Source organism: Microchirus variegatus (genome assembly GCF_963457635.1).
Source record: "Microchirus variegatus genome assembly, chromosome: 12".
Lineage (NCBI taxonomy): Eukaryota > Metazoa > Chordata > Actinopteri > Pleuronectiformes > Soleidae > Microchirus > Microchirus variegatus.
The window spans coordinates 17,001,022-17,025,684 of NC_139813.1; the positions used below are offsets into that span (position 1 = coordinate 17,001,022).

At 40.4% G+C, this 24,663-nt stretch overlaps 1 protein-coding gene across 1 annotated transcript; it reads left to right on the forward strand.

Annotated features, from left to right (window-relative positions):
- The first annotated feature begins 879 nt into the window (after positions 1-879).
- On the forward strand, positions 880-23,413 carry rps6kc1 (ribosomal protein S6 kinase polypeptide 1). The gene is made up of 16 exons (XM_083898847.1): positions 880-1,025; positions 2,006-2,041; positions 2,815-2,935; positions 3,191-3,306; positions 3,394-3,487; positions 3,595-3,648; positions 3,779-4,201; positions 4,927-5,051; positions 5,165-5,263; positions 7,128-7,175; positions 7,693-7,825; positions 8,836-10,449; positions 11,200-11,289; positions 17,622-17,704; positions 20,597-20,692; positions 22,095-23,413. Exons 1-16 carry the CDS (start codon positions 924-926, stop codon positions 22,194-22,196), a joined length of 3,336 nt encoding a protein of 1,111 aa, XP_083754973.1. The 5' UTR covers positions 880-923; the 3' UTR covers positions 22,197-23,413.
- The last annotated feature ends 1,250 nt before the right edge of the window (positions 23,414-24,663 follow it).

Consider the following 24,663-nt stretch of genomic DNA (forward strand, 5'->3'; position numbering starts at 1 on the left):
ATCTAACAAAAAAAGTACACACATTCATACGCTCATTTTATTTTCATGAATGCCACTTAGCACAAATTAGTTTTTCTGGTGTTCGATGATTATTTTATGCAGTACCATTAAAAGAGGGTTAATGTTATAGTATTTGTTTTCCTTTTCCACAGTACAACATTACATATTACGAAAATGGCATCATCAGAGAGATGACGGAGACTCCGATACCTCAGCCTTGTTATCAATCCAGTGCATCAAATAGACTCTACACTTCCTGGCTTATGAACACAGCAGGAATCATGCTTTTGCTCTTCTGGATTGCATTAATGTAAAGTAGTTATAGGAGCAAAAAAATTAAATGTATTGCAACAGTGATAAATGCAATTAGAATTTTTGAAAATATTTTTATTGTATATCATTTTACAATTGTATTGTAAATCATTTTGATTTTGTATTTTTCTATCTTTACATTACATGTAACTTCTCTTTGGTATTACCAATTATTTGTTGATTGGGGTCAGCAACAGTCACACTGAGATTTATATTGCTATCTTAGTTCAAACTCTGTGTGTAACAGTGATATACCCACTACTTTATGGGCACATTTTACATATACTAACTTTGTTTAAAATGTATATGATAGTGTTTTTATTAACAGGGTCCTTGTAAGCCATAAGTGAGCAAACTTTATTTCATATATGTCTTCATTAGTCATTGCCATTAACGTGTATACTGTTTGTTGACCAATACAAACAAATTAATAAATAAATATGTTAACTGGTGTCATCTGTGTGTTGATGCGTGTCACATTCAAGCAGGTAGTTTCACAGGCTCGCCACAGGGGGAGCCCGGGCTTGTATGTGTGCATGTCACTGAGCTGTCAGAGAATGAATGTATACGGCTAGCCGGCTAGTAGCTTTGGCAATGTTGTCGCTCTCAGAATGATATCGCAGCGGGACACAGGAGAACTTGCTCGGTTTTATACTGTCACGGAGCCTAAAAAACACAAGAGAGGTTATACTGTGTACAAAGTCACCGCAAGGGTAAGTACAAAGAGTATGTTTACGCCGACGCTAGGCTAATGCTAGGTGTTGTTAGCTTACTCTGTAGCTAGCACTGGATATTATGATGCGAAAACAATTGTATTAGCTGACTGTACTAACAGCCTGTATGGGGACACCGTGGATAAAGCAGACATGTATATTTAGACTTTATTGCGAGGTTGTTTTTTTTTTTTTTTTTCTGGTTGTCTTGTTACTAACGTACATTAGCAACATCAACAATAGTGACTGACTGAGACCCAAACAACCCTGTGTTAAGCAGTGTCGATCGCTGGACAGATTAGCTGCATGTAGCTAATCGGTAAGTCATTGTTATTATGGACGCCAGGCTGGTTCGTATTATTATGACATTTTGGGGCAAGTATCCCAATAAAACCCCAGTTACTGTCATTTTATTTGTGTCATTAAGATTGAGAAAGGCCCAAACCTGGTTAGTTGTAGTAAAGTGAACCACGATAATATTACAAATTACAAACAAACACATAAAAAGACAATACCAACGGTGTTTGTAAGCGTGGTCACGTTGCTATTGATTTATGCAGTAACTCACAGATCAGGTGCAGACAAAGGAAAGAATGGCCTCTGATGATGAAATAAAGAGAAATCTCCCGTGTTTTTGTCCACACTTCTGTCTGACCTTGATTTATTTTAGCAATACAGACACATTTCTAGTTTAAATAACAAACGAGAAGGACAGGCTGACTTGTCTCTTCCTGCTCAAGACCCTGTCTGCTATGAATGTTGGTGATATCTCGCTCTAACTCTCAAGACTTCCGTCACATGCTCCATAAAGCACTCATTGTCACAGTCAGAGCTGAGTCCTGGCTCATACTTGATATGTCCCTTCACTTTGTCATAAGCCTGCAGCAAAACCAGCTCTGAGATGTTAGTTATTTTGCATAAGAAGCACACACACACAGAGGATCTAAAGTATTGGCTGCTCTTCCTCCACTCTCACACAGATCATCTCCAGGAAGAACCCAGAGGATGTTCAAGAGGTAAACAAAAGCTGACTTTAATACATTTTGTGTGAGGTCGATTTGTATTTAGCTCTGCATTACTTTTCTCCTTCTTTACTTTTAAGACAATCATGACGTTAACATGATCATTTTAAATTGTAAATTAAGAAACTGTGTAATGTCATCACATGTTTGAATCATTTTGTGATTTGTATTCCACATATGAATTACTTGTGCTTCTTCTTTTACATTGTACTATCACATTCTCAAAATTCCAATTACTCAGATTAGAGATTACTTGTCACCATTACCCTTTAAATAAATTAACTCTTGATGTCTATCGCAGCTTTTGAACAAGCATTTGCCCTTCTCCCAAACCAACATCGATATGCAGTAACAACAACAACAACAACTCTTCTTCTTCTGAAACATTCATAGGAATGCAGATGGTCCTGGAGCCAGCGCTAATGCACCCAGCATGATATCAATTACTGCATGTGTGTCTAAGAGGCCTGAAAATACACTTACCACTGTTATTTAGTGCTGCTGAAGTTTGGGAGTGGTGCTTAGGCCAGTTTATCTTACACGAGCCATCCAGCCTTTACCAAACTGGACCTTTATCTCATCTTAAGGCCAAATATTGTTAACTGCTGCTTAATCCACTTTAGTCTGTTGATTGTTTTCTATATTTCTGCTTTAATCAAGCTAATTTGTTGAGGATTATAGCTATAATCCATTTGACTCCTTAACTCCTCCACTAAGTCAATTTCTCTTCTATCTTTTTTCCACCCCCCACCCCCCATTTTTTGTAGATAACAGTGTGGAAGAGATATAGTGATTTCCGGAAACTTCATCAGAATCTCTGGCAGCTGCACAAGAATGAATGTAGCCAGTCAGAGCTGTTTCCTCCTTTTGCCAAGGCTAAAGTATTTGGTAAGAAATTGGCCCCAGTTGACTTCTTTATGCCACACATAATGTCATGATGTTTGCATTTGAGCCAGACTTGGTGTGTTGAGGAAGAAATTTGGATTTTGGTTTGGATAAAAGAAAAGGAAGGGGGGGCTTTGGATTAGGAAAAAATAGCAGTGATAACTCTGCCCTCTTGAGCCAACTTAGTGTTATTACTCAGTCAGCAAGGACCTCTCCCTCCAGATATGATCACACATGTCTTTGTCTATGTATTTGCAGGTCGTTTTGATGACTCAGTAATTGAAGAAAGAAGGCAGTGCTCTGAGGATCTGCTACAATTTTCTGCGAACATACCGGCTCTCTACGGTAGTCCTCACATCCAAGATTTCTTTAAGGTACAGCTACATGCATGCCCACACACACACCTATACAGCATTTATAGAGAGAGTGTGTTGAATGCAATGATTTCACTGTTTTTCCAGGGAGGTGAAGTCCATGACGGCTCAGATCTTATTGGACCAGCTGAGCCCTTTTCAGATTTCCTGACAGATAGTTTATCAGACTGCAGCTCTGATGGTATGTTAATGGATACTAACTCTTACTTTAGAAATCAATGTTTCCTCATGCTTAATTGTTGGTGGAAATTCAAACTTGTTCAGAAATATGTGGCCATGTTTCTACAGTTCAAAGAGACATCAGTGGGGCAGATGATTTGACTATCACTTCTGAGTATGGAGGTAAAGTTTGTTTATTAAGAGCCACATTTGATTTCTTTAAATGTTGCTGTAGTGTGTATATACTGTACTTAATTTTTAGGATGTATATGTGTATCTGACAACACTGACTCAAGCATTATCTCCTCCTCAGGCCCGTCTAGTGACAGTGACCTGACCTCTCTGGCTGTGGATGCAGACTCCTTGGCTGAGCTGGATGATGGCATGGCCTCAGGTCGCACCTCCCCTAACCAACCACAAGGGGGAGCATCCAACATTAACTGCAGCTGTAGCCCTCACTTGCCATCCCTGCATGAACGCCGCACTCCATCTCCTGCCCCAATTCCTGCCCTCTCTGCCCCTACCCCACAGGTCAGCCGGCCAGGCCGAACAACTCTCTTTTCTGGCACATTGAAGAAAACCAGTGGTGGAACATCGAAGGACACAAAGTCAGACTATTTAGAAAAAGCCAGCAGTCTGATCTGTGTGGCTGTACAGAAGGAAAAAGAGCAGGACTACCAGGCAGCTTTTTCTTGCTATCGTAGCGGAGTGGACCTGCTGCTGCAAGGAGTGCAAGGTCAGTTTTTGGGATTTTTGGAGAACCAAAAAGTACTTTCTACAGCCCACAACAAAGCCTTAGAGTATCATGTTATGTTATTACTATTCATCCTAAAAAACTACAACACTATCCCAGCCCTTTAAAAATCTGCTTTGTAAATAAAAATTAGGTAACGCTTTCTTTTACAGTCCCCTAATTACCTGGTATTTAGCTGGTAAATTCATGGTAACACTAAAGTGTTGCTAGGTAATTACCAAGGGTAATAAGATAAGTAAATACAGTGAAACCGTTGCCAAAATACTGGGTAATGCACGGTAATGTACTTGGTAAGTAAAGTAAAACTGTACTGTAAAAGAAAGCCAAGCTTGTTTCCATGTAATTACACACATTTTTAGGGTTAGGTTTGTTAGATTACCCCTTGGGTAAATAGCTAGTAATTAGGGGACTGTAGGTACCTGCTTATTACCAGTTTATAACCCAATAATACACTTACATTTACCATAGTTTTGCCATAGTTTAGCTGTACATACCTTCTTATTAACAGCAGTAATAACACGCTATAATTAACTATATAGTTACCAGGTAAATGCCCAGTATTTTGGCAACAGTTTCACTGTATTTACTTTCTTATTACCATTGGTAATTACCTAGTAACACTTTGGTGTTACCATGAATTTACCAGGTAAATACCTGGTAATTAGGGGACTGTAAAAGAAAGCGTTACCAAAAATTATTTCTTTCAGGTGAGCCCAGTCCGACACGGCGAGAGGCAGTGAAGAAAAAGACTGCAGAGTATTTATTGCGTGCAGAACAGATTTCCAGTCAACACCTAAAAAGCAACATGGGTCAAGGCTCAACACAGACCGTAGTGAGTGGGATTAAGTCACCGACCTTTATTCTGTCTAACCAGTAACAACAATGTTTTACAGTTGTTCAACATTTCATACCCTTTAACCTATAAACGTTCCTTTTTTTCCCCAGGCTTTCGGAGCACAGTGCTGCCCTTCCACCAGCAGAATAGACGAGCAGAATCTATTTGAGGAGCTAAGAGTTTACAGAGTGTTGGGGGTCATAGATAAGGTTAGTTCATTATACACAAGTCTGCAACATGCCACCTAATGTTTTGATTCAATTTCAAAACTAATTTTAATTTTATTAGTTCATTTTTTTTGGAATAAACAAATACAATTTTGAGAAAATATTAATAAATATTAACACATACTGTATATCTGACAGACATCCCTTAATTAAACCATTTGCACAAGCCCAGATAATGTGGATGTATCCATCTCCATATTTCTCCTCCTTGTGTCCTTTCCTTCTTCGATCATCTCTTTTATCTGAAGCTATAAAACCTAATAGATTTACTGGATGGTATAGTAAAGGCTGAGTGTGTGTATGTTTAGCGTCAGTTATGACTATCACAAGGTCAGTTTGGGTTGCTGGTCCTCTCAACCAGCTGCCGGGGATGCAACTTCACCGCTCAGCCATGAAATGACTTGGCAAGCAGCTCAGAGAGTAGCACACAACATTGAATCAATGATGCTCATCTTACATGCGCACACACACACACACGCACACACCACAAACCCCAAAAACCCCAAGGAAAATGTTGACATAACACCAACATGTGTTCCTGTACAGACATGCACTCAAAATCCATAATGTTTCTGAAACAAACTAGATGGTGCAAAAAGTGAAAACTTAGCTGTCTAGTAATGGCCTTTCTCCTCCCCCTCCTTCTTCCTCCTTTCACTTTTAATGGGGACAGCGGGGACAGATGGAGAGAGCTCCTCACCCCAGTGCCCCCTCCCCTCCACCTCCCCCTTCCCTGATGTTTGTGTCTTAATTATATTAGCGCCCTGGCTAGCAGTGCCACTCTGTTTACTCACAGCTCCATTCATATCCATTTAGCCTGCACCTGTTTGGTCCCAGCCAGGGTCACATGGAGAGAACACACTCACAAAACATGCGCACGCCCTGCACTACACTGCGTGCGCACACACGGCAGGTCGCACACACACATATGCTCAAGCTTTCCCCTGAGACGGTGAGTGAGCAGGAGAGCAATGAAGATGTCACGGCAAAAAAGAGCAGGGTCTGATGAAATGAAGACATCAGGAAGAAAAGAGGAGGTGGAGAAAAATGAAAGAGAAGTTACATGAGAGATAAGAGGAGCTTATTTTTTGGTGGATGTAGGGCTTTAGAAGTGACTGCTACCAATTACAGTGTCTACTATGATGTACTGCATGTCCCTGGGATGAAATATATGTGACATGTACAATTAAGATATGGGGCATAGTAATGAAAAACATGCATATCCCAAATATAATGGAACATAAATGGTAATGACCTGTAGTTTGGGTTGTAGATATATTTTGCTTTCTACCTTTTGAAACTTTATTATTTAACATTAACATATTAGTCTACGTAATGTCCTACACTTTTCCACAGACCTAGTGTCATCTTAGTTCAAACTGCTGTTCAGAAGCCAAAAGTACTTCAGTTTCAATATATTAAATACAATGGGGAAAGAAATAATAAAATAAAATGTCTAAATGCATGACATTTTATTACTCCGAAAGATTGTCAGAAATTCATACCATTTCATTTTCTCTCAATCAAGTAAGTAAATACCAACTGATTAAGGTGTAGTTTGTATTTAAAATATGTGTAATTTTGCAATGTTTCATGTACTAAATGCCCTTTCTTCCTCTTTTTGTTCTCAAAATGATGGTTTGGTAAAAAATAGTAGGATCTGACATGTTAATACCAGTTCTCTGATAATCCAGGGACCTACTTTTATCTTTGAGTGACCCTTAAGTTTGCCCTGAGCCAGTCACTGAAACACTTCTGCTGGAGGCTCGGGGACATAATTACTACACAATCTTAAACTGTGTATGTCTGTTCGTGCATGGCAATTAATGTCCCTCTTCCATCACAGGTTCTTTTGGTCATGGACAAGCGAACAGAAGAGACTGTCATCCTGAAAGTAAGTGTAGTGTGTGTATGTGTGTGTCTCTGTGTGTGATCCTGGTCTTTTAGACTGTAAGTGTAACTGTGAAGTGTGCCAGAAGCCCCTGTGTGTGACCGCTGTAATTGATTCTAATGGGCCCGTCTCTGTCAGCTCCTCTGCTCTCAGGTGTGAGACGTGTGCCAGATGCCAACGCACATTGCAAGCACAGATGACTACACACACGTGCGCGCACACACACATACTTACACACTTGTAGATTTGTGTGGCTCTTTTAAAGTCACGCGCTGTATGTGGCTTGATGAATCCAGTGACTTTGGGTTGCTATGGGGCATAGCTCTAGCACTTTGTTAATGGGAGCTTTCTCCTTTGCCATACTCTCTATCTAAAAGTAACATGCACCCCCCCCCCCTTCTCCTGCCTATTCTCCCCTCATTTTGGTCAATTACCTTGCTCCTCTTGTCCGTTAATGCAAAACAATGTATTTTTTGGCACCCACTGTGACTTTAATAACTCTCCTCCTTTCTTATTGTAGGGTCTGAGGAAGAGCAGTGATTGTGGGCGTGCTAAAAAGACCATTATACCGCACTCTGTGCCTCACATGGTACAGCTGAGGAAGTTCATTGTCACTGAGGATGCAGTTTTCCTTCTGCTGCAGTATGCTGAAGGTACGATGCACGCACCACCTTACTACTCATCCGTCTCATTGTCCCTCTTCTTTCGTTTATATGTCTAACTGTTCCCCCCCCCCTTCACCTAATCTCATCTCCCACCCCTCTCCCTGCCCTTGTTCCAGACAGATGTTTGATAGAGATGGGTGTGTGTCACAGGTCATTATGCTGAATACCAGGTGGCACTACGCTTCATTAGCTATGCCAACACCTGGGCCTCCTTACATCCCACTCACTCTGTGATGTGTGTAGATTGTATGCATGTGGGTGAGAGCATACAGTGAAATGTAGCCATATTTCTTAATGCCCTGTAACCTTTGCAATCTGGTGTGTTCCATAACCACCCTGCTCTAATATTATGGACTGTATTGGATATAATATGAGGCTGTTAAACATAATATAATAATGCTAATCAACTGCCACAAAAGGTGTAGTTTCACCACTGTTACATCCCAGTTCTGTTATGAAGAAATTCATAGGGCTGCTTCTTATGCTTCCATAGTAAGGTGTTAGCAGCTGACGGGTTGAATGAGGATAGACAGGCAGACAAAACCAAGGCAGTGACCTGAGTGACATTGGACAAAACAACATATGGATGGTTTTACTTTCTAAGCCATCGGGCTGGCCTGCTATAATTATCATCACTGTGAACTCCCTATCAATTCTCATCACACATAACAGATGCTGGCTTCCAATTGCTCACGCTACAGCTGTGTGTATCTCTATGTCTGCATGTGGGTGTGTAAGACAGACTCAACTCATAACACCTGACATTACATTGGGAACTTGAAACACACACCTGTCCATTTAATCAAATTGATTTAAACTGTAACATTTCTTATTTACCTTTGTTTACTTTTTAATTTTATTTTGTAGAAGTAGCTCAGCTCTATCTTTGATTCCTTATTCCTCCTCATAAGTACATTTGCTTACCTGTATACCTATAGAGAGGCACACAGTTTTTTGTTTTTTTGTTTTTTTAAATACTCTGTTCCTTTGACTTTCAGGTGGAAAACTGTGGTCTCACATTGGAAAGTACCTACGTGATTCAAGCCCAGAGGGAAGCTTTGACATTCCTTTCATCCAGAAGAGCCACACCGTGGCTGTGCACTCTCCTCACCATGCTGTACCACAGCTGGATGTAGACTCCGCCAGGTCTGGTTCAGGACCTCTTGGTGGTTCTGACTCTGTCTCAGAGCTGCACAAAGAGGGACACAACCTCACCTCATCTCTTCTTAAAAGTGCTCTTCCTGCCCAGCTTAATGAACAAATTGGGGCTCTGTCAGTCTCTGGAGCCACTTCTGACGAGGAGTGCACCAACAGTTACTTAACACTTTGCAATGAGTATGAGCAAGATAAAGTTGAACCAGATGTTTTAGAGGAGGATGAAAGGAAGATTGGTCAGGAAGTATTGTCGGTGGAATTGACCAGGACCACCACTTCCTCACGCAGTCGCTCACTGGTGAGCAACGACAGCCTCTCTTCACCTCTCAGCTCTCAGGAACTTGGCTTCTTTACTGAGTCATCTGACAAAAGCGGTCACACTCATGACAATGAGCAAGACCATGGTGAAGGACTGGACCACAGTGAAGTTTTTAGTCCTTTACCCTCTCCTGCTGTGCCTCTGTCTCTTGATCAATCCAAGCACACGCCAATGGAGTTCTTCCGTATTGACAGCAAAGACAGTGCTAGCGAGGTGACCTGCCTCGACTTTGGAGAGCAGCACCTCCCTAATAAGCCGGTCCCAGTTTTTTCCACATCTGATTTGGGCTCGGACATCACAGAGGATCTTCCAGAGCTGGCTCAGGAGGTCAGGGGCCACAGCTCAGAGCTCTGGTGTTTAGATTACACTGATAAAGGCTCCAATGTGTCAGTGCCAGTCATCTCATTTAAAGATGCAGTAGTGGAGGATGAGGGTCACCCACCTGATCTTTTGGTCAACCTTCCTGTAATGAGTGGGGCAGTAGACTCATTACAGGAGGCACTGGAGACATCAGGAGTGTGTCTGGGCCTCGAGGTCACAGCCTCTCCTCAAAAGTTAATCCAGCCTGATGTCTTACAGCTTCACAGCCAATCTGAGGACGGGGAGGAGCAGGAGCTTTCGTTTTTGCAGACAGCTTCTGTACCAGGTGACACCAGTGTTTCATCCACCTCTCCACTCAAGTCAATGTGGGATGATTCTGGCCTGTCATTTGGAGAAGAAGCTACTGACAAAAAAGATGTTGATGGAAAATGCCAAAGCAAAGACCTCCCCATTGATGCACAAGTTCTAGATACTGACTCCTATTGTGAGAAACTAGAGGCTGGTACTAAGGTTAACACAGATTCCATCCCAGCCACGAATGGGATTGAGGCCTGTGTGGTGGTTGAGAGTGTATTAGACCTTGGTGGTGAATTATCAGCAGTTGTTAGTAATAAGAATGTCACAGACTTCGATAAAGAAGTATCACGGCTGTTCGCAGAGCTGGAGGAACAGTCGTTGGCTGCTTCTCAAGCTCGTATCCCGGAGGAGTTTGTTCGATGCTGGGCTGTAGAAATGGTGACAGCTCTGGATTCGCTGCACCAAGAAGGTATCATCTGTCGAGACCTAAATCCCAACAACATCCTACTTGACAACCAAGGTGAGATTTGTACCTTATTTGTGTTTGTTCTGTATAATTATGAACAGAGGTAAAACCTTAAAGCCTGTTAGTTTCCCTTTTAACAATTTGTATCATGCGCTCATCTTTCTCTTAGTATCAAATTAAATCCCTCCAAAGGTGCTAGATTATGTAGACAGCTGATTTCTTTAGTAGTATCTCAAGAAGTAGCTGTCGTTTTGTAGCCGGTTTTGACTGAGAGACTGTCAGTCAAAGATGATCTATTTACCCAGCACTCTTGCTGAGGGAAAGTGTTGTTTTACCAGGAGGTCACAGATTCCCCCTCAACTTCTTTTGTCGTCCGACAATCATCTTTCTCCACCTCGTTATCAACAAGCGTCTAATTAGCTGAGTGGCTGTTTTCGTCTCCCTGGTGGTAATTATTGTTCTAAAGGGCCCATCAACGGCATAGTGTGGTGCATCAGTCTGGCTAGCCCAGGCTAATGGCCACGGCTACCTAATGACACCATTAGTTCTAATGATAGCGTTAACGGGTAGCAGCTAAACAGGAGTAATCGCCGTGGCTGTGTGCTTGAAAAGCTCATAGAGATTTAGAGAGGCAGAAAGGAATGGTTGAAGGAAACCTCTAAAGGTGAATAAACAGTTGTTGTTTTTAAAAGTATAGTAGTATGTGACTTGACTGTGTGAGGTTGACAAGAAGCTGAGCATTTGATAAATGTTTCATGGTTAGACTCTGATTTTAACATGGCCTTTCTTTTCCTTCCTGTTCAGGTCATGTTCAGATTACCTACTTTTGTAGCTGGAGTGACGTTGAGGAGTCCTGTGACAAAGAAGCCATTGCGAATATGTACTGTGCACCAGGTAAGATATACAGTCACATTTCTTTATTTCCTCTTTGCTGATTCTGTATTTGCTTTTATAGAGCTTCATTTTGTATTTCCTGGAGTTTTCTTGTTGTGGGTTAATTCTATGCAGGCATGCAGGGCCATAAGTAGGCCACGTTCCCATGGTCACAAAACACTCATTCATAGCCAGCCATGAGTATACTATCCAAGTGTACACAAACCACTCAAAGTGGAGGAAAGAAAGAAATGAATGCTGTGATTTAGGGTTGCCTCTTAGATTTAAGAATATCTATATGCAAAGATGCTCTGTGTTAAAGGCACAATAATAGAAACACAAGGTTTACACTCATACATTTTTTTTTTTTTTTTTTTTTCTTTAATAAATGCTAAGATTGCTTAATGCTCAAAAAACAACTTGGATTATATGTTCTTTTACTCTGGCAGTCACAGTGACAGAAGTTTGGATTGCCTTGTAGTACTGCCATTATCCTGTAGAGTGTGCTGTTGTGCAACAGTGAGCCAGTGGTGAATTTACCCCAAGTGTTGTCCCCAGCAAGCCCGAGGCAGCCCTGGCATGCTGTTTAAAAGCTGCTTAAAACAAACTGCTGCTCGACTACAGCACCATGTCCCTACTTAGCACTTCTGTGTGTGACGGGTGTCTCTGTTTGTGTTTGTTTGTGTTCCATGCACATGCATTTGACATCTATGGGTGGATAACTTTCCAATATGCTGCTGCTTTAAGCATATGGCTTCACACTTGGGCTGTTGGATAGATAATATGCAATGTGTTTAATTACAGCTTTCTTAAATATGCACGATGAGTAACTGTTTGCTGAAAAACACTGGATGCACTCAGAGGTGTGCACAATGACCCTCACACTCATTCACTCTCCCACGCATTTATATTAAGCTATTCATCCTCTCTCTCAAGCCAGGAAGGTCACTTCAGATTTAAATCCTCCTTCTGTCTCGAAAGTACAGTATGGGACTGTTGTAATAAATGTGAAAGCAACAAATGCTTTATCTAATATTTAAAGTGTGCATTTTTTTTTATTATTCCTTTGGCAATAGCCTGTTTAAAAGCCTACTAATGGAAATAGAAGCAGGAAGAGGCATACGTTCCAATGGTCAGCTGTAGATGACCTAAACACAGAGGAGTAAAGCTCAGCACAAGGATCTGCACTGTATGAATAATATAGTTTCCACATTTAGTGTGAAAAATATATAGTTTTCCACTTAAGTAATCGTTTTTAATCGATGTATTAGTTGTTGCTATAAACAGTGAGATGTATGGGGTTTGTAAATTTGTCTGCTAACCTCGAAATTACCATACCATTACTAAAACTATTGCAGTATTAAAACTATACAAATATACAAATGCATTTTACAATTAAGTTTGTCCAGTTAATCATGATATCCTATTTAGATTAGAGTTGGAGGATATGGCTAATGAGGTTATCACAGAAAATTATTTTCAAACCAGTTGATACCAATAATTATTGTGAAAAATGTCAGATATTTCTTAAGATTAATTTTTGCTCCTGGAGAAACTAGTTAATTATGTACTTAAATATCTTTATACGCAGAAAAGGACACATTTCACAAATCTGAGGTAAACACAAATGTATAATACCTCAAGGCACAATTCATAAATATTATTTTTGATTGAAATGTTATTATATTACTAGTAAAGATTTGTTGTCATGACAGTTTTTTTGGCCAGTAAATTATTATAAATTATTCTTACAAAAAACTTATCTTTCTTTATGTTCCTTATTTTGTTTGACCAAAGGCATTTAATAAACCAAAGAAAACACAATCTTCAGTTGTTTTCACTCTGTACCAAACTAACAAACCATGAAATTCATTCATACTTCAAATGATTGGCACATTGGTTTAGGTCTGCAATGTTATTTAATGGTATTTTATTGATCTATTTTAAACTATTTTTATGATAGTTTATAATATAATTGTTTTAGTGTTTTTGTTTTTTTGTAATAATCATCAGATTGGAAAAGACAGAACAGAATTGGTCAACATTTTCTTCGTCTTATTGATTAATTGAGAAACGAATCGACAGATTAATCAATTATAAAAATCATAAAATTAGTGGTTAAATGATAATCTTTCGTTGCAGCCCTACATTGGTTAACTGACTAAAATGACTATACAGTTTAGTTGCAGTTCATGGACATGGCATCTGTGGAGTGAGTGACAAGAGGAACTTCAGTGTAGTGATGCAGTACAAATGTTTTGGTGATTGTTGCCTTCAGCTCACACAAGTCAGAATACAAATAGATTCATAGATAGATTTTTAATTGAAGAGTCAGTGAAAATAAAGTTATCTGCAATCTAACAGTCTGCTCTTTTGTGAATCCACATCTATTCTAATGCGACAGTTAATCTCATGTGGTTCTAAGGATGTAATGCATCATGGCGGCCAGCAGGGGGTGTTTTATGCTGTTGTTGAATGAAAAGACCTCTGAAAGATCTCTGATCCTACTACACAAACACAGGCAACTTTGTCTCTTATTTTCCTCCCTCGTCATGTGAAATTTTTTTGAGTTCTTGCTGTCGCCACGCAACTTACAAAGTAATGACTGCCTTTTATTTTACTGACCGACACTTGTGCCAACCTTGCAAACTCTACATCAGATACGTTCACTAGTCGACGTATGTATAGTATGTGCTTGTGAACACACAAACGCACACTAATGCAGAGGTTAGTGTGTGTGTGTGTGTGTGTGTGTGTGCCTGCCTCTCTGCTGCCCTTGTTATGTATTGTCTGTTTATCCAGACAGGGTCAGCTCTAGCGATGGCTTCATTCCTGATGACAGATTTATGACTGTTTGCCAGAAAGCTAGCAGGGGGCCTGCTGTGACCGTATGTGTGTGTGTGTGTTTGTGTGGATCAGTGTGGGTGAATATAAGGAGGAGGGAAACATGTTTTAAAACGCACACATTCACACCCAAAAAAACACAGGAGTGGACTCGGAAAACACAGCAGCAGGGTGTTAATCTGTTTATTCTGCACTTCTGCTTATTTACTTTGTCGCCATTTCGTCACGACTGATCAACATCAGATGGCTACTTTTTTGTTCACCAGTGAAGGGTGGGGCTGTGTGACGCAACCTGATTTGAGCAGAAATCGGAATTGTTAATTGTTCTGTGAAGAGGGAAGCGGCGAAGCCAAACCAATTGTCTTCAGTGTTTAAGAAAAGGGAAATTCAATATTCTTCCCCTCTGAGGTATAACGTCTGTTACGGGTGAGAAAATAACATACTTGCTGTCTGTTATCTGTGAAGCATTTTTTCCTCTTACCTGCTTTACCACAACATGATCTAATGAAAGATAACGTTCAGTTCCCCTTTTGACACTGAGTTGTCATCTCATTGTTTTGCAAATTATACCTTGAAAGTACTTCTGCTTTGTCCTTTTAAATATTTTAATATTTCCTCGCAGTGCAGATAAGATATATTCACCTTTGGTATTGTTTTGGTTCTATCAACATTTTCAGCAAAGCCTTGTCAGCTCATAAGACACTCACTCGGTCTTGGAACATCACAAACTGATCCCACCTTACTTCCTACCTGTGTATGCTGTACTTCCTCTTTCAACAGTGACTGTCAGTTAAGCTTTTAGGGAAGTCGGTTTAAGAGGAGAAGAGTGAAAGTTCCTTATGTACGTGAAGGGAAGACGAGACGTGTTGGTGTGATTAAGATACAAAGCAGGAGAAAGAGGCTGTGATGTGAACATGTGGTGTTGCTGTCCTCATTATCCTTTTGGTTTCCTTTGATCATGATTCAAATTAAAGTATTTAATCAGCAGTGCTGCGAGTGAAATTTCAAGTTAGTGGAGGTAAAGTCGCATTTTAAAAAAGTAACATATACAGTGCATTGAAACAGTGGTCTTTGAATGACCCATGGCCTGTGGATGCAGTTAATTCTCCTTTCCCATCCTCTTTCTCTCTGTCTCCCTTTCTCCCTGCCTCGCTCTGACAGAGCGGTAAGTGTAGCCAGCTCCACTGTACTCTCCCTACAGCTCCTTAGACATTAATCCATTGTGATGACATCGACCTTGCTCTGAGACGTGTGTTTGTGTGTGTGTGTGTCCAGTATCTCCCCTCCAGCTCATAACTACCCAGGTATCACTAGTCCATTCAATGACGATCTTCTCTCCTTGGCTGTCAAAACAGTAGTCGTGGGGAGCCCTGAAGACTGGTTGCTCAGTTAGCTGTGTTTAAGCGTGTGTTTGTGTGTCTACAAAATGGGCAAGTCGTATTATAACCCTTTCTAACCTTGGCTGCAAGAGAGCCACGCAGGCCTCTGGAGTTTCCCCAGCAGCCTCCAGGAGATAAGGGTCTTTCTCTTTCATGCTGCCCCAGCTGAGGAGCCTGGTCTCTGGGCACACATGGTCATGACCCTGGTTCCTGGGCCCTCTGGGTAAACAGGCACCCTCCCTCTGGAGAGAGCAGAGCGAAGTGGCACAGGAGGCCATCTGGTGCCCATTGGAGCTCTCTGTCTCACACACACACAGATGCACATATTATACATATAAACAAATGACTGTTGGGTTCTACAAGGCTTATTAAGTCTATTGGCTCCACACAAGTCTCTCTGTTTTGCGGCATAGCGGTGTTTAGATCTCGTGTCACCCGGGGACATTGCCCCGTTGCACACAGGAAGTGATTTGTTTTATGTCAAGACAGATGGAGGCAACAGTAGCATTGAGCTAACACAAAGATTCTCCCTGAGCTGCCGCTGTATACACAAATGCTCCCTCAGTCAGTCAGGTCTGATAGTATCACTTGACAGAGCATGTTTCCAGATGCAGCATACAGTTTATTAGGGATGTGAATCTTTGGGTGTCTCACGATTTCGATTCAAAATCGATTCTCGATTCAAAAATCGGTACAATGCATAGTGTTGAGGCAAATGATGGCATCAAAACAGTTTGTATATGAACTGATTCCAATGATGTAATCACACAAAGGCAAACTTGAGACAAAAGTTAACATTTATTAATTCAAAACAAATAAAAACTGTAAACTTGATATACAAAAAAAAATTGCATAAATAAAATATTTTACTCCCAGAAGTTACAAAAATAAACTGTACACAAATACAAATTTTCAAAAAAAAAGTTTATGAATCGTTGTATTGTTTTGTGTTCATTAAGACCAAACAGAAGCAAAATAATAATATCAACAATCGCCAAGACTTACGCAGTGAAGCTTTAATCAGACGGGTGTCACCCTTAGGTTTTTGATATTGTTTTTTCTTGAAATACACACTATGAATTCCAACAGTTTGTCATTGTGCTAGCTGTAAAGTGAAAGTTTTTTTAATCCTGTGTCACTGAGTTAATCTATTATTTATCTACATTTGCTTGATGACTCATCGTCCACTCGGGGACCTTTTGTTAATTGCATCCAACATTACTGCTTTTTCAAATTTGTAACTTTCTCGTTGACTTCTGCCGGTTGTTGACGACTTCTTCTGTGTGCAGGTGCATGTGAATGTTGAGAGAAGTCCTTTACAGCAAGATGTTTTTTTGGGAATGTGTGAATATGTAGAAACAAATAGTCATTTGGTGTCACTTTCCCGCGGTCTTAAATGATAACCGCTTTTTAAATAGGACAATTTGCTGCCTCACTTTTGTTATCATCAACTGAATCTGGGGTTTGCACTCTACAAAGGGCGAAACAAAACAGTTGATATAATGACAAGGCTTCAGTAAATTGCGATATCCTGACAATTTACAGACCCAACTCAAATTGTTTAATTGAGACTATGATCAGCAGATGGTTCAATAAAGGAAATCAACGATAGCCGATGGACACTTGCAGCCACAGCCCTGGTACAGGTTATTTTCGGGAAATGAAAATAAAAAATAATAATAAAATTATAAAGAAACTGTGAAGAAAATATTCTAGTAATTGTTTTCGGATTCCTGCTTTCATTTGTGCGTGTGTGTGTGCGCGCGTGTGTGTGTGAGGTCAGGTCATGCAGATGGTGTGAAGTTGCAGCACAGACGGTTTCCTCAATTTAACTGCTTTTTTATTATGCAAATAACCCTTTTATGAGACACACACTAGTGAGTGAGTGTGCGAGAGAGAGAGAGAGAGAGAGTGTCCATGTCTTTGTGCTCATTTTGAATCGATTCAGTGCGTTCAATGAAGTAATCCAAGATGTCATTCTGAAATGGTGTTTAATGTTGAAGGTTCCTGAAACAGCTTGTAAGGTCATTTTGGTCATCTATCCCCACATCTTCCCCCTAACTCATGAGGATGATTTTTTTGTGCTTGTTAATATATTGATCACTTCTGTCTTATCTGCTCTCGATTCAGAGGTGGGCGGCATTGGTGAGGAAACCGCAGCGTGTGATTGGTGGAGTTTGGGCGCCATCCTGTTTGAGCTCCTGACAGGCACGGTGAGTCAAAAAGTATTCAAAAAAAAATACATATATCTATGTTACTAAGGTGCTGTGGGATGTCTGTAGGTGTCTTGGCTTTCAACTCTCTCACACTCTTTATGGTCGTGCCAAGTTGTGTGCGAGTGTGTGCGCGCGTGTCTGTATGTGTTTTGAGTCGGTGGTGTTTGTTGTTTCCGTGTGTTTGTATTATGTGTGCGAGGTGCGCCTTGGCTGCCGTCTCCTATTCTGGTTCTCGGGGAGTGCCAGCGGTGTCGGTGTGACTTTCTCCCCCAGCCTGAGCTCCATCTGCTGGGCCAGGGGGTCAGCTCTCCCCGGGCCTCTTTGCTGGCTCCTGGAGCAGCGTCGGGCTTGGAGTTTGATGACCTCACATTGGAGTGAATGGTGAAGACTGGGGCAGCTCTCAAAGGGCTGCACTCTGCAAGTCCAGGAGCGGAACAGTCTGAGGCACCTTCTTCCAAGACCTGTTTGGGAGGAGGGGGAGAATCAGGAGATGCGTACTTGGCTGTTAAACATGTACATGAATGCTAATTATAAGTTGCTGTTCCCTGGAAGGACATTGACGTACACACAGACACCCAGTGCAGGTGCAGAGCATCCCTCCCAATTTTTCATTAAACTGAAAATTAAATTTGGATAATTGTAACTGATTGCCAGTGGGCATATTTTCATATCAGCCATCAGTGTTTCCTTGAATGATCCAAACATGAGTTTGGGGTGTTAGGTTAGTGTTATTATGTTTAACAATACACACCCACTCTTACCTGTGGAAAAAAAATAGCACTCAGTCACACAGATGTCTCTTTTGATGATTATGTCTGGGTACAGTCCTGGCAAGGATACACACACACACACATGCAGGCACACACTGTGCCTCTTGATCCTTGCAGGATAAGATCTTGCCTGGGGCAGTCTTGACTGCAGCTCGGAACCCTGCCAGAACTCCTGCAGCACTCATCATGAGAGCGAGGGAGAGAGAGGGAGGCAGAGTGAAAGGAAAACGGCCTAACTGATGGAGGAAAACACTCCGAGTCCACCAACACAAACGCACTGTTTACTGTTTTCTTCCATCACACACGTTTGGCTCAAGGATATTAAATTCAAAGGTGTAGATGCACTCTGAGATATACTCTTGTATTGTACAGTGATTACAGTTATTAGCATCAATTATATCAACCAAAGGTATCATTAACAAGATTATATTCTGTGGTTAGCTTGATAGTCCATAAATGTTCCAAGAACAGTTTGAAGTTCTATGATTAAACCACACCCAACTAGCTGCAGGATAAACCCCAGGGTTTGATTCACTCTGGCTGAGCCTGCTTTTCCCACGTGAGGGCGACTGAGACATCAGTGTTCACTGCTCAAGATGTGTCCTAAAATTTAGGTAATTAATAACTCATTTTTATTTTTAATTTTTTTTATTAATTGCTACCACTACTAAGTTGATTCTTAAATTAGACAAATAATTCAATTAATTATCAAGTGTGCAAATAACTGAGTAAATTGATAAATAATATTTCAGTTGACTAATTTGATATTTATTACAAAATGAGTTAAGGAATATTCTGGCTTATTCGGATTATTGTCTAAATCAAACCTGAAGTAACAGGCCAGGCTGTAAACTTAAATGTAAATGTTTTTATTTATCTCCTGATAATGACCTGATCGTGTGTGGAGAACCTTGAAAGAAGTGCTACCACTGTAGTTCAGATCACCACAGTATGGTTTCGAACAGTCAACCCTGACCTGTCTTACATCTCCATCCAGGAGTAAAGGCCAGGTAGCCAAAATGTGAAAATGTCTCACCCACCATGAGGACAGCCTCTTCACTCTCACCTCCCTGCTCCAGACAGCACAGCTGCTGCTGATGAGCCACTGCCTGCCTGGTGTAGCGTGATAAATCGGTGAAAGTGCCGCACGACAATATAGCGAAAATTAAAATTCCTCCAAAAAATGAAAATCGAGGATGCACATCATGGGGCCATGCTCAACCCGTATACAAAGTCTTAGGGCGATCTGACTAATGATCAGCGAGTTAGGCCCGTCACAGACAGACAGACAGACGCCACTTGCTTTATAGAGAGATATTTAAAAATGACAACATTTCTGTTTTCCCCCCATTCCAGTTAACGCCTGGAACCAGAACGTAAGGGTGCCAAGAACTGGGGCTGTACCATCCGTTATTTTCTTAACACGTTTGGCAATGGAAATGCAAATAACTGAATTGTACTGTTTGGTGGAAACAGGGCTTTACTGTCTTGTCCTATATATACTGCACACGATTGGCTTCAGGCTATTGAATTTCAATGTGTAGATGCATGTGCCGTTTGTCGCTGTGTACAACTGATGACTGCTATTATTGTCAATTACTTTAACCATAGGTTTATATTCCGTGTTTAGAAAAGCACTTACGGGTCCAGTGCTCCCTCTTCGTCACATCTGAAGTTGTGTTTTCTTATAAACTGAACTGATAGTTTGACCTGGTCTGGCTTTCCTGTGAAAAAACAAATCAATAAGTTTAACATTTACTGCTCATTGACCGTAAGCCCTTCCAGTAAGCTACCTGTGTACTAACGTGGAATAGTCTAACAAAAAACAATATGTTTTTCCATTGCCTTCCTCCTGTGACTGTCTCTGTCTGATGCACGCAGCCGTTCCAGTAGTGAAATCATGCCCTCGTTGTAGTTCTGTGCGATCATTGTTGTTTCAGGTGCTCTGGCCCTTTGGTCTCCTCCTATTTGTCCAGTCTCAGTGTTCTCACATTGACCTAGGCTCTGCGGGTGCCATTATATATTTGTCCCCTCAGCTCCCACTGTGTCAGGTTTTCTTTGTTTTAAATTGATGGTTATCTGCCTCTCTTCTGTCCTCCCCCCCGTTCGCTCTACACAGTCCCTGCTCCAGTGCCATCCAGCAGGAATCAGTCGCCACACGGCTCTCAACATCCCCGAGTCTGTTTCAGAGGAGGCCAGATCTCTGCTCGAGCAGGTGAGAGACAAGTGCACTGTTCTTACAGTTTGCATAAAAATGTTTTGGTAACACTTTAGATCAGGGAACACATATTCACCATTAACTAGGTGCTTACTTAACATGCATATAAGTGGCATACTAGCCTTTTTTTAAAAGTAAATATTAAGCACATATTAACACCTTAAGTAGGAAAAAAATCTTAATTCATGTCATAATAGAGGTAGAATAAGGTTATGCAGAATAAGGTAATACATGCTTAATGATTACTAATAAAAGGCGAGTTTGCTTATATGCATGTTAATAAGCACCTAGTTAATGGTGAATATGTTTCCTAATCTAAAGTGTTACCAATGATTTTTTTAAGAAATGGTGACAAAAAAACAAGCATAGGGAGTAACTAACCTTCTCTCATAGTATTGTACATAAGTACATATGTTTTTTTCTAGTATTTAACCTGGATATACACTATTTCAAAAGTTTGGGGTCACCTATACAATTGTGGTTGTGTTTTCCATTAAATGGCACACATTTATTCATCAAAAGAGTTGCAAAATTAATAGACAAGACATTGACAATATTAGAAATAATGATTATTATTCAAAATAATAATTTTGCCCTTCAAACTTTGCTTTCGTCAAAGATCCAGCAAAACTGTTTTCAGCTGTGCTAACATCATTGCACAAGGGTTTCCAAGGGTTTTCTAATCATCCAATAGCCTTATGACGCGAATTAGCAAACACAATGTACCATTAGAACACTGGAGAGATGGTTGCTGGAAATGGGCCTCTATACACCTATGTACATATTCCATTAAAAACCAGACGTTTGCAGCTAGAATAGTCGTTTACCACATTAACAATGTATAGAGTGTATTTCTGATTCATTTAATGTTATATTCATTCAAAAAATGTGATTTTCCTTCAAAAAATAAGGACATTTCTAAGTGACCCCAAACTTTTGAACAGTAGTGTAGACATTATCAACCAGGCTCCTATTGGATATTACTAGCTGTCAATCACACTGGTGTCCACTCATTATTTGCTTTACCTATCTATTCCCTATCTGTCTATCCCTTTAAATGATCACATTATATTGAAGAAGAGCTGAAACTAGCAATTGAGACCATTAACTTCTCAGGAAAATGTTTACTTGTGCACTAAATCAGGTTAAAAGTAGGCTAATTTTCTTATAATATATAATGTATTAATCCGAAAGGCTTTGTCCAACATAAGAAAACTTCATCAACAGATAGTCCAAGTATTTATGCTGTTAAGGACTGAACATGAAGACAGCACAAGCATCTCTTGTTACGCCCAGTATTTATAACTAAGTCTTGTTTTTGTTTTTGATATTAAATTGTCAAAAGCTGGAAAAAAGTTGAATTAATGCTGTGTCTCTGTCTGTTCTGGTTTCTGTGCAGTTGCTGCAGTTCAACCCAATGGAGAGACTCGGGGCAGGAGCTGGAGGTGTGGATGATATTAAATCCCACCCTTTCTTTGCCAAGGTTAAATGGCCCAAGTAGACGCTGTGCATTGTTGGACTGCGGAAAGAAGAAGAAGAAATGCATTCTGGGGAAACTGGCGGTCCCAAGTGAACTCCTTTTGGACACTAGATATTCACTAAATCCAGATTAAGCATCTCTGTACATGTCATATTGTGTTGCACTTGTGAGATTTATTTTTCTTGACTTTATTTTAGAGCAGCAGCATTACCTGTCTTTATCGCCCTTACAGTTAGTGCCACTACTGTTTTTTTTAATCCACTACAGCACTGTTGCCATTATACTCCCATGCAGTCGCTGTAAGCCAAAATAACATTTTTGTCCTCATGCTTTCACGTAGTACTGTACGTTATTCATTCAGAAGTGACGCGCGGACTTAAGTCATCTTTCCTAAACACCCATGTGCAATAACCTCCATTTATTGCCTCCAATAACACTCAAGCCATTCCTCATGAAGCCCTCTGAGATTAAAGTGGGACAGGTTCGGCTTTTCCTTCAATGCTGGGGTTTGTGTTGTTGCTCTGACATAGAAAAAAAAAACGTGAGATATATCTAATTTTTTACTGCTTTTTTTAAACTAACCCTTTTCACTGACAACCAACCCATGTACAGTGACAAATAGACACTATGCAAGATGAACAATATCGTCTGAGAGAGGAGATGATTCTGACTGTCTTAATTATTTATAATACGTCTGAGCTATTTAAAAAGATCAGAGTACAAAAATGGGCCAGTTAATCAAAGTGAGCATCTCCCAGTGCGTGTGGTCAGTGAGCTTTTCATTCAGAAGAATCTTTGAGTCTTTTTACAGATTACTTTATCATGGATATTGAAAAGGAAGAGCTCCACCACATGGGAACGTGATTTATGTAATATATTTAATTCTTTAAGAACTTTCGAACAAAAAGAATTGCTGGTTTTGTATATATACGTTTTTAAAGGATGTGCTGGGTTGATGCCACACACAGGTGTCAATCACATACTGCCTCATCAATCAAAACCTTTTTGTTTGTTTGTTTGCTCAGTGTTTTGTGTTTGAGATACACCACCAGTAACTCGCCACATACGGCAGATGATCCTGATTTTCTAAGATCAATAATGATTGAACACTTTCATGGTAACACCGTCTCTTGTAATCTCTCCTAGAAGCTCTACTGTTTGCACTGCAGTGTAATAATAATAATAATAATAATAATAATACATGTTACTGTTACACATTACCGGAAATGAACCTTTTCTGTGGGCCGTAAAACTTCACAGTGAACGTGGATCTTTTTCTATTGAATGCTCACTCGTGTGTGTGTGTGTGTGTGTGTGTGTGTGTGTGTACGTCTGTACTGGTCTGTGAGTGCATTCTGGTCAACAATAAACACACCTGTACCTGGAGGACGTGTATGGTGCTTTTCCTTGTAGTTTCCTGTGTGACTTTGCTCTGAGGCTACAGCTAGACTGTTGATACTCCTAGAAAGCTGCTGTTACATCGCATGGTAAATAAACTTTGCTCTTGTTGATGCACACTTTCGGCCCTGTTCTGGCAGTTTTCATTGTTCTGCATAGTTGTCAGAGTGGGAACAGCTGTATAAATCCACTAACCAGCACCTTTAAAGCTCACTAGATCACTTAAGATTCAGGAAATTGGCAGCTACTACAACAACAAGTGAAGTGATACAGGCAATAATCTGTGAGCTGAATATTGACTCGTTAAAGGGCATCTCGAATAAGAAATAAATCAAATTTCCTTACTTGATCAACTTACAAAACAAATGCACAGTATGTAATTCCACATGGCCTAGTGGGAAGGGAACATGGCCTGTAACCGGGGGGTTGCTGGCTCTAATCCCAACAGGTCAAGGGCTGGGGTACCTCTGAGCAAGGTACCCAATCCCCATTGCTCCCCAGTGATTTTTGTTAGTTGGACACACTAAATTTGCCCCAGCCATGGGGATGGGGAGAGCGGGGGCTCTCTCAGTGCCGATCCAAGCCCAGATAAATGAGAGGGTTGCGTCAGGAAGGACATCTGGTTTAAAAAGAATATAAATAAATAAATAAAATAAAAAAATCTCTGCCAAATCAAATGTGGCGACCCCCAGAGAGGGAGAAGCTGAAAGAAAAAAGGATAACACTTTACAATAAGGGTCCCATAATTAACATTAGCAAGTACATTATTCAGCATTAATTAACTGTTTAATATTATATAAACATTCATTATTATGTATTACTTAGTATTCATTACCATATTAGTTAATGCAGATGCTGGTCACAGCTCCACAGACCACACCGTGTGATGCACTGAGACCTGCGGTCACTTCAGCACTGATTCCCGGGGAAGCTGCTTGTCGTGTCGTCACTGTCTGTTCATAAAGTTACTCATAATTGTGATGAACACATGAATTTGAGTTGAAGATAAACATGTTGAATGAAATAATCTGGAGTTATAAAAATATGAAGTTATGGCAATTACTTTTAACAACAACGTCATACTGTACTA

What these genes read in the sequence shown, in the direction of transcription:
- rps6kc1 (XM_083898847.1), top strand. Translation starts at nt 924, where the DNA reads ATGATATCGCAGCGGGACACAGGAGAACTTGCTCGGTTTTATACTGTC. An exon ending in GCTGCTGCAAGGAGTGCAAG is followed by an intron (nt 4,202 to 4,926) that starts GTCAGTTTTTGG and finishes TATTTCTTTCAG; the next exon opens with GTGAGCCCAGTCCGACACGG. An exon ending in CCAGATCTCTGCTCGAGCAG is followed by an intron (nt 20,693 to 22,094) that starts GTGAGAGACAAG and finishes GTTTCTGTGCAG; the next exon opens with TTGCTGCAGTTCAACCCAAT.